The 14,357-nt window shown below is 41.8% G+C and overlaps 1 protein-coding gene across 1 annotated transcript in view; it reads right to left on the bottom strand.

Moving 5' to 3' along the window:
* XPR1 (xenotropic and polytropic retrovirus receptor 1) overlaps window positions 1-14,357 on the bottom strand; it is a 109,198-nt gene that overhangs the window by 28,819 nt on the left and 66,022 nt on the right. Inside the window, exons 3-4 of the mRNA XM_040609918.1 lie at window positions 7,295-7,396; window positions 1,305-1,528 (exon numbers count right to left, since the gene is read on the bottom strand). Coding sequence (XP_040465852.1) covers window positions 1,305-1,528; window positions 7,295-7,396 — 326 coding nt within the window. The remainder of the gene's footprint in view (window positions 1-1,304; window positions 1,529-7,294; window positions 7,397-14,357) is intronic.

Below are 14,357 nucleotides of genomic sequence, written 5' to 3'. Positions count from 1 at the left end.
AAGAAGCTCTTCTCCTTTTGGAAACTGTGAAAGCTATCAAATCCAGATGGGTTTTACATCAATATTTGGTATACATACAATAGATGTTTTAGCAAAAAGCAAAAACATAAGTGTGAAAGATGCCTTTCTTCACTGATGAATAATAGGAAAATATTTTCCAGGGGAATGACCTATGATCTTTCTTTTCTTTGGGTTTTTTTTTTTTTTTTTTTATTATTATTATTTTTTTTAAAAGGGAAGAAAACACAGCACGTAATACTGATTTACTCCCGAAAAGCTACAGATACTCCATCTTTCCCAGGATGTTGAAGTAGAAACTATCCCTAAAATTTAAAGGGCTTTATTGAAAAACTCATAAATAATTTCTGGACAAGTGCTCAAAGACGTAACATCACTTTAGGAGAGGTACGGACACTCAGAATTTTGGAAGAATATGTTTTGTCCATACTACAGAGCGATACTCAATTAATTCTTACAGTGAATTTTGTTTAGTAAAATTATCCAGTACAATGCTGGTAAAGATCTAAACACAGATGTAGTGAATTTAACTTCAAAACACTCTTACTTAACAAGCTAAAAACCCTCACAGTAAGACATTTAAAAGCATTTCAGAGTTTTTAACACCAAAAGAGCTAGCCCAGCAAAAAGGATCTTAACAGTTTCAGATCCTTGTTTCAAGATTTTTTGGAACAAGATCAGCATCTGCAATATTTACCGTGCCCTTTCATGCCAGAAATCTAAGTACAACTAAAGATTTGTTTTTCCATACTTCAAGGCAAACGAGCCTGTATCCTACAGAATTAAAAACACTTTTTTTAAATGGATGTTTTAACAAGAAATTCTGATATAGCAAGGTCACAGCCACTGCCATGGTAACGCCAAGAGGAAACAGTACATTAGCATTTCAAGTTTCATTACAAATACTAGATAAAAGAGCTTCTTCACTAACTTGCCAGCTCCAGCCCTGCACAGAGCAACACATTACAGAAGAAGGAGGTCCCAGTGTGACTGCGTGTTCTGGCCATGCCTGGGCCAAGGGTGCTGGGGTCAGCCAGCCCAGAAAAGGAAGAAGGAAGGTCCTTCTGCAGGTCAGCTCAGCATTTCTAGCTCAACAAAAAGCAACAAGGCGTATGCTGCTAGCTGCCAGGCATCTGCCTTTTCTTTAAAATTGTTTAGGGACCAAAAAAAAAAAAAAAAAAAAAAAAATTTTAAAAAGATGTCTTGAATGAGGCAACTCAAAGATACACAAAGCACAGAGATGTTTACATGCAGGGCTTTGTAAAACCACCTCTTTTTGCAAGTACCTGATAATTCTGCAGTAAGATGAGGCTGAGGTAGAGCTCGCTGAAGGCCAATTTCAGATCTTTGATATTCCTATGTTGGACACGCTCTTCGTGGGACAGGTGGAAGACCGGCTTTCTGCGCCGCTGCAGTGTGGACACCCCACTGGCTTCTTTCTGTGCATCCAAAGTTGACTGTAACTCAGTCCGAAGAGTCGTAAACCTGCGCTGAGCTTCTGCAAGCTTTTCTGTTCGCAAGGAAAGGGGAAAAGTCAGATGAGAGGACAGCAACTTGCCTACCGAGCCCATCAAAAGCACTATACCTTTTCCTCAAATAACGTGTCTGTAAGGTAATAACCCACTGCCTGGCCTTCCCCCACTAAGCATTAAATTCAACTGCATATTTCTCTTTTAGGAAGCTCCTTCTCGTTAAAGGTTTTAATGCATTATGTAAGGCATACATGTTCTCAAAAAAAAAAAAAAAAAAAAAAAAAAAGCCATCATGTCAGACAAGTCTTAATTAAGTCAAAATCAAGGGGCTGTCCCCTCAGCATCAGCACTAGACATGAATTCAGATGTCTCAACCAGCCAGCCCAGCTGTGATTTCTAGAGGATGCTTGTTTCAGGACCATATGGATAGCTGGGTGGAAGAAGCCCAACCTGCAGAGCTGCCACCTGTACCCAGGGGCTATAAAGCACCCCAGCGACGCACAGTCAGGCCTCCCCAGGCTGGCAGAGCCCCAGCTGGAGGTGGCCAGGCAGATGGGGTCCCATCCAAATACCAGAGCAGTGACCACACGTCTCCTCTGTGCGCAAAGGAAAGCTGCTTGCCTTTCTCAAATAAAGCAAATGTACAAAAAGCATGAGGAAAAAAACCCCAAACTGCTAGACAAGATTATAAAACTCGACAGTTAGTAAGCAGAGCACTTTTCATATCTGTGCACCCACTACTGACTACGTTTACTATCTTTTTTTATATGACAGTAAGGAAATCAAAGGGAAAAAAAAATACCCAAACCAAACCAACACACTTCAAATGTGACACTGAGTTTTGCTGCTCAGAGAGCAATGCAACCCCTCTGCCAAGCTCCCGGTGACAGACAAACACAGCTTCTGCTTTGATCAGGAGTTACAACACTACTAGCTGCTGTACACGATCCACTGTAATAATTTATTCCTCTTTTTCTCAGTTTAGGCTCACACAGGTTAGAAGCATTGCCTCATTATTTACTGATTAAAGGGACAGTCAACTTGCATTTAAATATCATTTTGATGTGTTTTCAGATCAAGTCAGTCTCTCTTCCTCACATCTCCAGTATGGAAAAGGTGTTCCATTAAACATGCTGCTTTATGTACTTTCAGAAAATAATCTTTTTGGCTAAATAACAATCTTTTAATGCTAAAACCAGCATAACTGACACTATTATCTTTCTCTTTGTTCTGTACAACTAGTTCCTTCCTGGCTTCCCCCCCCACACACACTACGGCTTCAGTCACAGCTTTGGCATCTCCGTGGATAAGCTGCTGGCCAGGAAGATGGTGAGCAGGTGGGCAGCGTCGGAGCTGGCCGGGAGCTGCAGCCACCGCCACCCAGCAGCACCCCCCCCAGCAGCACCCACAGCCATGGAGCCCCAAGCTCCCCGCGACACTCCAAGCTCTGCCCGACGGTCTCCTGGCTGTCAATTTAATTCTCTTCGTCAGTATCTTAGATAACTTAACGGTAAATTTCTCGATTGCCCACCCCCCCCAAGAAGTAGGATTTACTCCTATGGGAGAAATTCTGACCTTTCCCCTCAGTCTTATTCAATTCTGGTTAATTTTAAGAGCAAAACTGCTCTGTAAATAATTTTACAGTGTTCTTGCGTAAGATACGTTCCAGAAGGAGAATGCCTTTCTGAACTGAAAATGGGGATCAATATAGAAAAATCAAGTATGGAAGAGCCCAAAACTCTCTATAATTTTCTCAATTATAAACTTCAATAAAGTATGAGGTTTTAAAAAGACAGAAAAGGACAATTAGTCTCTGACAGCTTCTACAGCTGGCAAGGACTTCACCGAACAGAGGCAATGCAGCCCACAGTGAGAACTGTCTGCCCGCAGCCTACAACCACATAATATCTAAGACACACAAGGACAGGCTGCGAAAACAATAACCTCTCCCCACTTTGAGAGCTCTCCCAGGAGGAAGTAACAGATATCTATTAGCGTAGCTGTTAGAATCAAAAGCCTTCACATAAATAAAACTCACAAGTTCATTCTCTACATTCAAAACATCATATTAAACCGCCTGTGACACACTGGGATTACTTTTGCATCAAATTAGTAAACATGGAAGAGTTTAAATTTACATTTTTCAGTTGAAAACATGATTCCATTGTCCCTATATCCAGAAAAACCTTAAAATCCATCAGACTAATAACACAATAAAGACACTTTGAAACAGTTACAAAACTACTGCTGCAATTTTCCTATATGTCTGCAAAGCAACATCCACAAAAATGCATCATCTCCAAATACAAACATTCTTCTAAATTATGCACCACTGAGAAGGGTCATGTGCTGTCTTCTATACAGCCCTCTCCATCCATAGGGGAAGACCACAGTCCTCTGAGGATGAAGCTTTAAAGGCAACTGATCCAGCCCTGTAATGACCTGCCACTCCCCAGAAACAGCAGTCCTGCACCTTTCCCCTCCTACCCTCTCTCTTGCACTGAGTCTAGTTATCTGGTCCACAAATCATTTCATCTTGTTAAGGTACGATTTTATCACCAAAATTCATTGCAGAAGCAAACCAAGACAAAGCAAGTGCTGCTATTCTTAAAACCTCCTAGGGAATTGCCTAGGGAAACGGCAAAGCAGAGTAGAAGTCAGTTTCTCAGTTTGCAGCATACTCCAAAGTAATTGAAAAGGCATTCACCAGCAATTTAGCACTCAAAAGAGTGACTTTTAAAAAATATGCCACTCAGAGTTAGAAAAAAGCAGCGTACACTTAGAAACTGGAACCCCTCTTGTTGTATTGCAGCATTTTGCACAACTTGATGCCCACAGAGTCCTCAGCTCAAGTGTAATCTCACGGCAAAGACCAAGGAGAAATCCAAGACCAACAGAGGCAGACTTCAACAAAAGTGTTTGCAATAAAGTAGGAGCTTTGCCCAAAAAATGTTTCTAGATCCTGACAAAAACCCACTGTCTAAAGAGTCATCACCTCAACTGTGCAATTCCAAGTTGTTTTTGACTCCCTTTTTCAAGTTTAAAGAAAAGTTCATACATAAGGATCATTAGGGAAAAAAAACCCCAAACTATCACACCAAGAAGCTAGTAAGATTTCCCCCCAAGGTTCCAGTTTACATGGCCATGGTTGTGATCAAAACCTGTTACACCATACAGGTGGTTGAAATTACCTCCAGTACAGGAGGTAATGGACCAGCTACCTGGCTCGGGGCTCTTTTAGCACTCTTTCCTTTTCCTACTTGTACATATTATGTTCAGTATTTTGCTTACCAAGTTAAAGCCGCGGCTTCCTACAAATAATAAAACCAGCTCCTGAATTAACCACAAAAATGTTACTAGCTGAACAGTAGCCCAGCAGATCCTGATGATGCTAATTTAAAATATAACAAACCTCCCCTCTAGAAAATCCCAAACACAAACCAAAACTGGCCACAAATAAAACTTTAACACTTGAACAGGCATTCCTCTACTGGAACCATCTGAAAATTTTACTGCTTTTTTTTTTTTCCCCCCCTCCTTCAGTTGAGCACAGATTTTCTTGAGTGTAGTCCAAATAATCACAAACTGTTTATCAAATCAGTTTTAGTTAATGGCAGTTTTCCTTCCTACTGAGCTGGGATAATAGTCTGGGGAATTAAGGCTATGTTTGACGACAGCCAGCAACCTGAGCACACAGCGAAAGGCAAAGGGATTTTGCAGCAGGCACTGCAACCCCAAGTGCTCCGGGGAGCCGGAGAGGAGCTGGGCCCTGGGAGAAGTCCATCCCAAGAGGATAGGGTTGTCCATGCTGTGGTAATCTCTGGCAATGCTCACCAAGGACCCCTCAGCGCAGGGCAAGACAACAAGGAAACGAAGCAGAGCGAACAGAAAGCGTAGCTTTCGTGAAAAGGGATAGTATTTATTGTCGTAAAGACAAGCATGTAATAAGCTATATAATAAGCCTATAATAAATAGGATGTACCAGGTCATGATCCAAGCCAACCCATGCTTGGAGTTACAATAGGGTCCAACATGACAAACTTCTGACATGATCAAGAGGAACCACTGATGGAACATGTCTTGATGCAGCTTAATGTTAACAACTCTAATAAAGTGTTTCCATACTATTAAAGTCACGTCACTCTTCTGCAAATAAAAGACTTATTTTAATCTTATCACAAAGAGATTTTCAAATTACATGTATTCTCTCCTATAACTTTTCAAAATGACAGCCAGTTGGAAAAAAACCTACCCTATATTATTAATGCCATTTTAAACAATGCTGGAATGGGTGCGTATATGTGGGTGCACGTGTGCTAGCAGGTCCTCATTAGGGAAAATTATAATCAGTACAGTGCATCTAAATTGTCGGAGCTTCCTCCACAGAGTCTAGCTCATAGTCCATAGGATCTGGTATAACTAGAAAGTAAGGCAAGTTGCTGAGCATAAAAGCCTTGCCTCAGACCCGGGACAGAAATAGATCTCACAGGGAACCAGAACAATTGTTCTGAGTTAGGTACATATGAACTGCACGTAGAAAAATGCTTATAAACTGTAAACCCTAATAAAACATACCGCTTCTACCTACGAACTGCCCCTTGCCCTTGTCTGACATCCACTCTGGCTACAGCAAAGCCACTGCCCAGGGAGCCAGCGAGCAGGCACAGCTGGCCCCAAAGAGGTTTATTCCCCGAGATGGAAGCTGAACCGAGGCAAGGCAGGACGGTTACTGCATCTATTATACTTTCAGCTGTTCTCATGTTCGCAACCCAGATCCTGCTAGTCATAAAATAGCTAGCAATAAAGTCATCACCTGATGGCTATTAAAATATTTTGCACAACTCAACTTTGTCTTTACTACCAGATTAAAATCAGAAATAGAAAAGGCTACTGTATTGTGCTCCAAAAACCTGTTTATAGCACCAAGGCAATAATAAATCACCGCGCTAAGAGAGAGTATAGCAGAAGGCAATGCATCATCGTATCCATATTTAAACGCTTTTCTAGTTGAAACTCCACTTTAAACCTTACCAAAAGAGGCTGAAAACCAGCCAAAGTGTAATGGTGGGTGGAACTGCAGCACGCTATTGCTAAGCTTTTTGTAGCAATATTACAGGGTGAATTTCCAATTATCCCATTCTAAAGTTTATTTTCAAAACACAAGGATGGGAAAGCAAACTTTCTCAGGGAAAAGAACAACAAACAGCACTTTGACATATGACCCCTAGGAATCCCTACTCTTACCACCATTACATTTTTACTCAATTTACTAACCAGGACTTTATACAGAGCCAATGACAAATTCCTACTGGTTGATCTACTCCAGAAAGTTGCAAGGATATAAGGAAGAGTTAAGTGTTTACAAACTTGCTGGATACATCAAGATGGTCAAGTTACCATACATAGGCAAGTCCACAATCACTAACCTGGCACAGTCTCAGGGAACATCAGCTAGCAAGCTCAGCATGCCTAAAACACGCACAGGAGTCTGTCACCATGCAGAAACTGAGGAACTGAGCCCTGTATGTACGCTACCAGCTCAGTTTAAGAGCATCTTCATAAAGTTCAGAGGGATGCTATTGCAAAGCAATGAAATCACCTGCCCTTCATTCTCTCTCCATTCAAATACCACGGTTTAGCTCCACATCTGTCATTAAACCAGAGCAGTTTCCCATATAAACCTGCCCTATAATTACCTGATGGTAGACCTGCGTGACCACTGTGGTTATTCTGAAAGGTTGGGAGCTTCAGACTCGTTTCATGTTGCTGTATTTTCCACAACTATACACAAATAAGCGCCTTACCTGAATAGAAAATGTTGATTTTGGCAAGTTCTTTCTCACAGGTTTGGAAGAACTTCTCTTCAAACGTGGCAAAGCATCTTTTTACTGTGTCCTCATCTGTGTCTATTAAGAAAAAAAAAAAAGAAGTTGTGACACAAGAATGTAGGAATAATTTTCTAAGTGGCTGTCATGGAAATATTTCTTCAGAGCAAATCCACCTCCTCTGTCACCCAGGGAAAGAAGCACAATCATGTCCAAAGGGCTCTGAGGGAACATATATTTGCCTGTAAAAGGAACTGCACCAAGAGAAAGAGGGAAAAACTCATATTGGCAGTTAACAGCACCTTGACCAAAGTTTCCATCATCTTTTTTGATCCTCCAAGCGCTGCTGCAGGTCTTCCACGCTTCATTTCTGCTACCTAACCCAGTTTGCGTGACTGCACCTGTAGGGCCACTCTGGATCAAGACTGTTCTTTACACCTACAGGATCTTAGGAACTTTATTTTAAACAGCATCTCACCTACCACCACAGGGCCACCTACCCTAAAGTCGGACACCAGTGGAAAGTGAAGACCATGTGTCATCCCCACCTGCCTGCTCTGCTGCCCCCAGCACCCTGAAGCCACCTCTCTGCTGCCACATCAACCCAGCACAGGGTGGTCCCCCCTCCTCCTCCTCCTCCTCCTCCCTCCTGCATTGCTTCTGCAACCACGCAGTCAGCCCGAGCAGGGAGAGATCTTCCAACCCAAACAAAAGCAGATCAAGTAGCAGCATAACCACCCCTCAACGTGCTACTGTCACTCAACGTTAGGGCTAAATTCTTAAGCTTATCCACCCAGATGTTGTTCTGCTCTGCAGTCTTGGGCACTGGCAAGTTCTCCAATACAAACTGGAGTGAGAGCAAACCTCTTTCACCAACACTGGGGTTTGTGGTGGGGGTTTGTTTCTACTTCCCTGGCTTTGCCATAGCAGAAAGCCAAGTACCATCAGTGCCGCGTGTTCATGCCCTGCCCTTTCCACTGGTCAGTCACTTCTCCCAGAGCTTCTCCAGTGCTCCCACCACTGCAGCGTGCTGGGACCCCTGTACCGGTGTGAGCCTACCACAGGCACTGGGCTTGCTCTTGAAGAACAAAGGTGGCCAGGAAAAGTATTCATCCCAGCTTAGCAAACAATTGTATTTAGAAGGAAAGTGCCAAGTTTTTAAATTAAGGCTTTATTTGACCCTCCAGGAGGACTCACTGGCTTCAGCCACCATTCCCACCTTCTCATCACTACAATCCTTTAAATACAAATCTAATATCACAGCAAACCAAAATCTGCCTGATGAGGATACTGGAAACTGCCTGGAAGCTACCTTCTTCCCTCCTGGAAAATAAAAGCTTTCTCTCCTAAGGAAAGATTAATGGAAGAGGCCTGAATTATGGTGATGGTGATCAGATCCACACTTCTTCCCTCCTGCTGCTCTGGGACTGTTTTAACTCTTTTGGAAGAGCTATCTACAATTCCGTAATTAAAGCCAAAATTTGAAATGAAAGCAGCAATGCGGTCACTTTGTTGTTATAAAAAAACACAGTGCAGCATCTCCATAACTGCAGAATTTCAAAGACAGAATTAATTTTCTAATAATTAAGAAATTAATGTAATGAGCAAAAAATTAAGGAAGACATGCTATAATTACAAATTTTAGCACTGTCAAAAACCTGTCGCACATGTTCCTAATGCTGAAATGAAGCAGACTACGCAGTCTTACAGACTGAGGAAGGTTAGCATTATTACAAAGAGGAAAAAATAAGATTTTATTATGGTCTTGATAATGTCAAGAAATAGACTTTGAAATACATGTTATTCAATTGAAAAGACGAGCAACTACACAAGAGTTTCACTCACTAGCGCATAAAACACTACACTGTCATAACCAAGAAATCTTTTTCTTTCAGCACTAATTTCTAGGTTAAAAGCTTCATAGTAGTTTTAATCAAGAGAATATTTAATTATTAACTTGTAATATTTAGAATTTTCTGATTTTTATGTTTGTGGCACTAAACATCATAACCCCACACACACACTTCAGTAAGGTTTTTAAAAGTTCGTACAGAAAGAGCAGATAGCAGAATGCAGACTGCAGGGTACAGTTGGAAGAAGCCTGTCTCCTTTTGCAGTTTGACAATGCTTTAAAGAGTAAAACAGAAAAAAAACCCAACCCAAACCCAGCCCTGCCCAGATGACTGCTGTTTACAACTCCACCACCCAAGGGCTTGTAGAAACGAATTCACAAGGGCTCCATGGGCTGTTCCAAACTCCCAAGGTTTGGCTCCCAGGGTCCCTTTATTATCTGATGATTATACTTGCAGATCCACGGCTACTCCCAAGGATGAGGGCTCCCTCCCTTGTGCACACAAACCCTGAAATGACAGGGCTCCATCTCTTTGCTGAAGCAGCAGCAGCCCTGTGGTGTCATTACACCCTTGCCCGGCGTCACCGGCCCGACGTGGACTTTGCAGAACCGCACACTTGCGTGCCGCAAGCGCTCCTGCTCGCCTTTGTGCCTCCACACAGATCCCTCTTTGCAGGCAGCCTAAAGCACCAGGAGGACAGAAAATAACCCTGCTTGGGGGCTGGTAACTTCTAACATCAGTCACAGCAGTTGCAACATCCCACCCTGGGGCCCTACCAGTAAAGCCAATCCGAACTTGCCTCAGAGAGCTCTAATCCTTGACCCAACAGCCCCCAAAAACAACGCGGGCAGACAAAACACAAACGGGGGGGTGAAGCAACAGGAATTACTGTGCTATGATCTTAATATGCAGAGATTTTATTCACAACTTGCCTGAAACTTTTCAAATAACAGTAAGCAGGCAGGATCAAAACAGAGCTGACTCCTAAAGATGAACCTGAAGGTCAAATGCTTCAGCCCAAAGAACTTACACATCTCTAACAGAAAAGCTTACCTATAGACATTTTCTATAGATGACATGAGGTAATCATCCTTTCCTCCCTTTAAAAAAAGTCATGTAGAAATACAGGCACACAGGCTCACTGCTCTCCTGCTTTGGAAAGACTGAACCACTTCTGCCATCGCTTGTTTCCAGGTTTCAGTAAGTTCACAGAACATAATTAAAACGGACAAAGTTTTTAAACATCAGTCACTGGAACTATACAAGAATTTAAAAAAAAAAATCTCATCACGAAGTGGAGTACACATTTTGTCTATAAAGTCAAGCCCGAATATTTCTGTGCAATCAAAATATCGCCTTTTAAGATAGCAAAAAGCTCAGCAAAGCCATGTAATGTTAAACTAACATAATGTCGAATAAATTAATAAATATATTGGTTTGTATATTACTGACCATTTCAGGAAATGATAAATAAGTGTGTTAAACAGTTTGACGGTATCTGAAGGTTAGACGAGGAGAACAGGTTTTAAAACACCAACCAACCAGCTACTGGAGGACCTTTCAAAAACCTTGAAATTAGGAATTCAGGTCTCTATTTCAACCTCCAAACACTGCTGACTCAGAGGAAAGCAAGTTCTATATAAACTATTCAAAATCCTTCTCCAAATGTCAAACACCTTCTTAGAAAAGGTATTTTGCTGACCACAGTGGACGCCAGCTTTGCAAATCAGGATTCTCTGTAAATAAAAGGTTTCCCGTTGGTCCCATTCCCACCGCAGCTCAGTCATTTAGCTGCAATAATAGACGAGTGCTGCCAAGGCTACTGCCTTTACTTATTTATCCCTGCTCCCCCCCGCCCAAGGCTAGGACAGGACAATGTTTTTTTGCCATGAGAAAAAAAGAGGGTGCCAGAACCTGGCTTTGGATTCAGAAGCTCCATGACAACAGGAGCTGTTTTGAAAAGGCATCCAGCTATTGCTGCCAAAAAGGGCCAGCAGTAACCTTCCTTTTGTCCTTTTTCTATAGCCCTAATACTCCATTCACCCCAAACGCCAGGAAGCTGCCCCAAACAAGGTTGCCAAGAAGACAGTCTGATCAATACCACAGCTTCCCGACCTCATCTTCCTACGCTGTTGCCTGCTCTCAGTAAGAAACACAGTAAGCCTGAAAGGCTCTTGCTTCTCCTTGCAAAGCCACCAGGTAAACCAGTAGCCCTGTTGCCACACTGTCCAGTTTGCAGAGAGCTCAGACACTGGCACAACCTAAAACAGAACCCGAAGTTGGAAAATTAACATGCGAGTTACATTCCTGCACTGTCCCAAGCACTCATTTCTCAGTGCATCTGTCAACTGTTAACTTAATTTCTCATTTTCTGCAGCTGGAGGATACAAACAAATGATCAGCATCCCAGGCAGCTCTGCTTACTTCCATGCAAGAAAATACACAGTAGAAGTTTTCTTTGTTAGAGCAGTGCCCTTTAAAAGTAATCATTAAAAAATAAATAATCCTTTAGTCTTTATCATGCTGAATTTTAAGGGGCATTTGATTAAATAAGATTAATCAGCTTTGTTATGAGATCAGCACAGATGCAGTTCTCTGAATCACCTTCTGTTTGCCACAAAACAGTTTTATCTGAGTAAGGTTATTTCAACACTTCATCTAGAGAGGCAATTTCTTTTATTAGAAGGAGTCTGCCCTCTATTCAGTGGGGAAAAAAAAGGTCAAACAACACTGGCATTAAACATATCAAATCATATGAACAGGTGATCACAAGTTTAATATCAGCACCATTTGTGGAATACACTAAATGTTTAATATTTTCCACACCCGGCCCTTGGCCTCTTGCTAACTAAAAGCCCTGTACACAGGGCTCAAATAGGTCTACAACAGAACTGTGCTCTCAAAAATTAAAAAGATTTAAAAGACAGTTTTCTTGTTTCCAGATCTATGAAGACACTAACTGCTTATACTTCTAGGCTCAGTGGCACATTAGAGAAAACAAGAAAAAAGGCCACTTTAATTACCACTCTCAAAATTCTAAAAAAGTGGGTCACTATAATGAAAACACACACCTTCCCCAACCCCCTCCCCCCCCGCATCAGCTCTGTGGATCTACTCCACCATCACAACCTTCTAATACCCTCGACAGTTCTACAGCACCAAGATTTTAGTTTCTCAAACTTTTGCAGTGAAAAAAATCTAAAGCAAAAAAAATATAAAAAAATCAAACTGTGTAATTCATAAATTCAAGGATGAAGGTTACCTTTACACCTCTAACGCACCATCCTCACATTTACTGGAGTATTTTTCCAAAGGAATGGTTATTCTGCCACCTATCTCCTTTCTTCACAGCAGAAAGCTACGCTTGGGTCAGCTGCAAATGGGATCACTCACTGAAAGCTTCCAATAAATCAATTATTCACCATGCATTTTCATGTCCAATCTTGTTGCAAATAAAATTCTGTGTGAGAAAACTTCTAAATGCTTAAATTAATTTCTTCCTAGGACATATTCCTGCTATAGGAAGAGGAAGGAAGCCAGCTCTGCTTGCAGATAAGGAACATTTGCATTCATGTTACTCCACCTTAACTTCTGGGCTGCAAATTGTACGTACACACATCATGGTGTGCATCTCTCTTGGAACTTATTCCACCAACCAAAAAGTGGTCCTCGAATTAAAATACTACGAAATCAGCAAGAAAGAAGCTTCATGCACTAGTTAATATTAAAACAAAAAACACTAAGGAAACTCATAGCTGGCCATACTTACTTTTCTAAACCATCACAGATGAGCTAGCTAGTCAGCTCTCCACTTAATGAATGCTTTAGCCCAAATTAGATTTGGTTATTAAATTATTTCCATAAATCCAGTAATAAAAAATGACCACTCGGGTAGCAAATGAGGTTGGTATTGCCTGCACATGCAGTGTTTATGTGTGGGTAGGGGAAGGAGGCGGCAAGAAGTGCTGCAGGTCACCAACACAAGTTCTCTCAGGTTTTGGTTGCCCATTTTGTTGTTTTTACCAATTAACCCAGAATCAATGGACTCTATTTCAAAATCCTTTTCGAAATTACAATTTTCAGGTTGGTAAAAATTTGGCTTCCTTATTTTTAAATTGTATCACCGAAATCTTAAAAGGAAACCAGCCAGATTTTTGTGGATGGTTTATTTAGCTGGAAAGAAAAAGCAGCATCCACAATCTGCTTACAAGCTAGATATCCAACCAAGTACCTACTATAAATTATTTATATTTGTGACTCTGTAAACATAGATGCTAAAGCAACGACAGTGTCCTGGTATGAACTTCAAGTGCAGAACAAACAGGCAATGCAGTAGCCAGATGTGAGAAGACAGCTGTTGCCCAGCTGGCTGGCTATGAGCTTTGTAGCTCAAAGTGTCAGGTTTTGTAGCCTGCAGGGCAGCTGCACAGCTGTTCGACAGGTTCCCTTCTTTAAACAAGTATCTAGCACCCATAAGAAGTCATTTTGCAAAGCAAGAAGGTGGTACTAATCTTTGTCAGCTATTACAGGGAAGTCACCAGGGCGAGAGCGTGGCGGTGCTGTCACTAGATTCTCCTGGTATGAGTGAGGCTATGTGCACATCACTGTGACAATGGCTCTGCAAAGCCATCTGTGTGCAATGATGCTCGTGAGCCGACCTTTTTCAAATTATCTTCTTTCAGAGGAAAACGATCCTAACCCTTCAGCAGATATGTATAAGCGTGGTTCGAACCCTGAACACCTGGAAAAGGACCTCAGTAACTATTTTCCAAGTAGCTGGGGTGAGGGGATGCAAGAGGGGTACAAAACCCCCCAGCTAGGTTGCACAGCTTTGGAGCATACACGACCCCACGGCTCTGTAAGCTGACATGCCAGCTGCCCCCAGTTCTGTTACAATTGACCATTGTTGTCTCAATTTTTAAACTGCCAGTCCTGTCTCAGCTTTGGGCTTATACCTCCATTTTGTCCTCTGTCCTTATACATGACCACCGTGCTTCAACGCTTTCGTGATGCTTCGTTTCTGTACCATTAGCAAAATCAATATTCCCAGCAGAATCACAAAACCTAGGCTATGCGATATCTCAGATTCGAAGGACAGCTAGGCAGACACTTGTGACAGAAGAAAAAAAAAGGCAGAAAAAATGCCTAATAATATTTCAAAGCCTACCAGAAAAATATTGTTAATACAG

Source organism: Falco naumanni, chromosome 11 (genome assembly GCF_017639655.2).
Source record: "Falco naumanni isolate bFalNau1 chromosome 11, bFalNau1.pat, whole genome shotgun sequence".
In the NCBI taxonomy this organism is placed as follows: domain Eukaryota; kingdom Metazoa; phylum Chordata; class Aves; order Falconiformes; family Falconidae; genus Falco; species Falco naumanni.
Note: the sequence above shows the minus strand (reverse complement) of the source record. Positions and strands in the feature narration are given on the sequence as shown.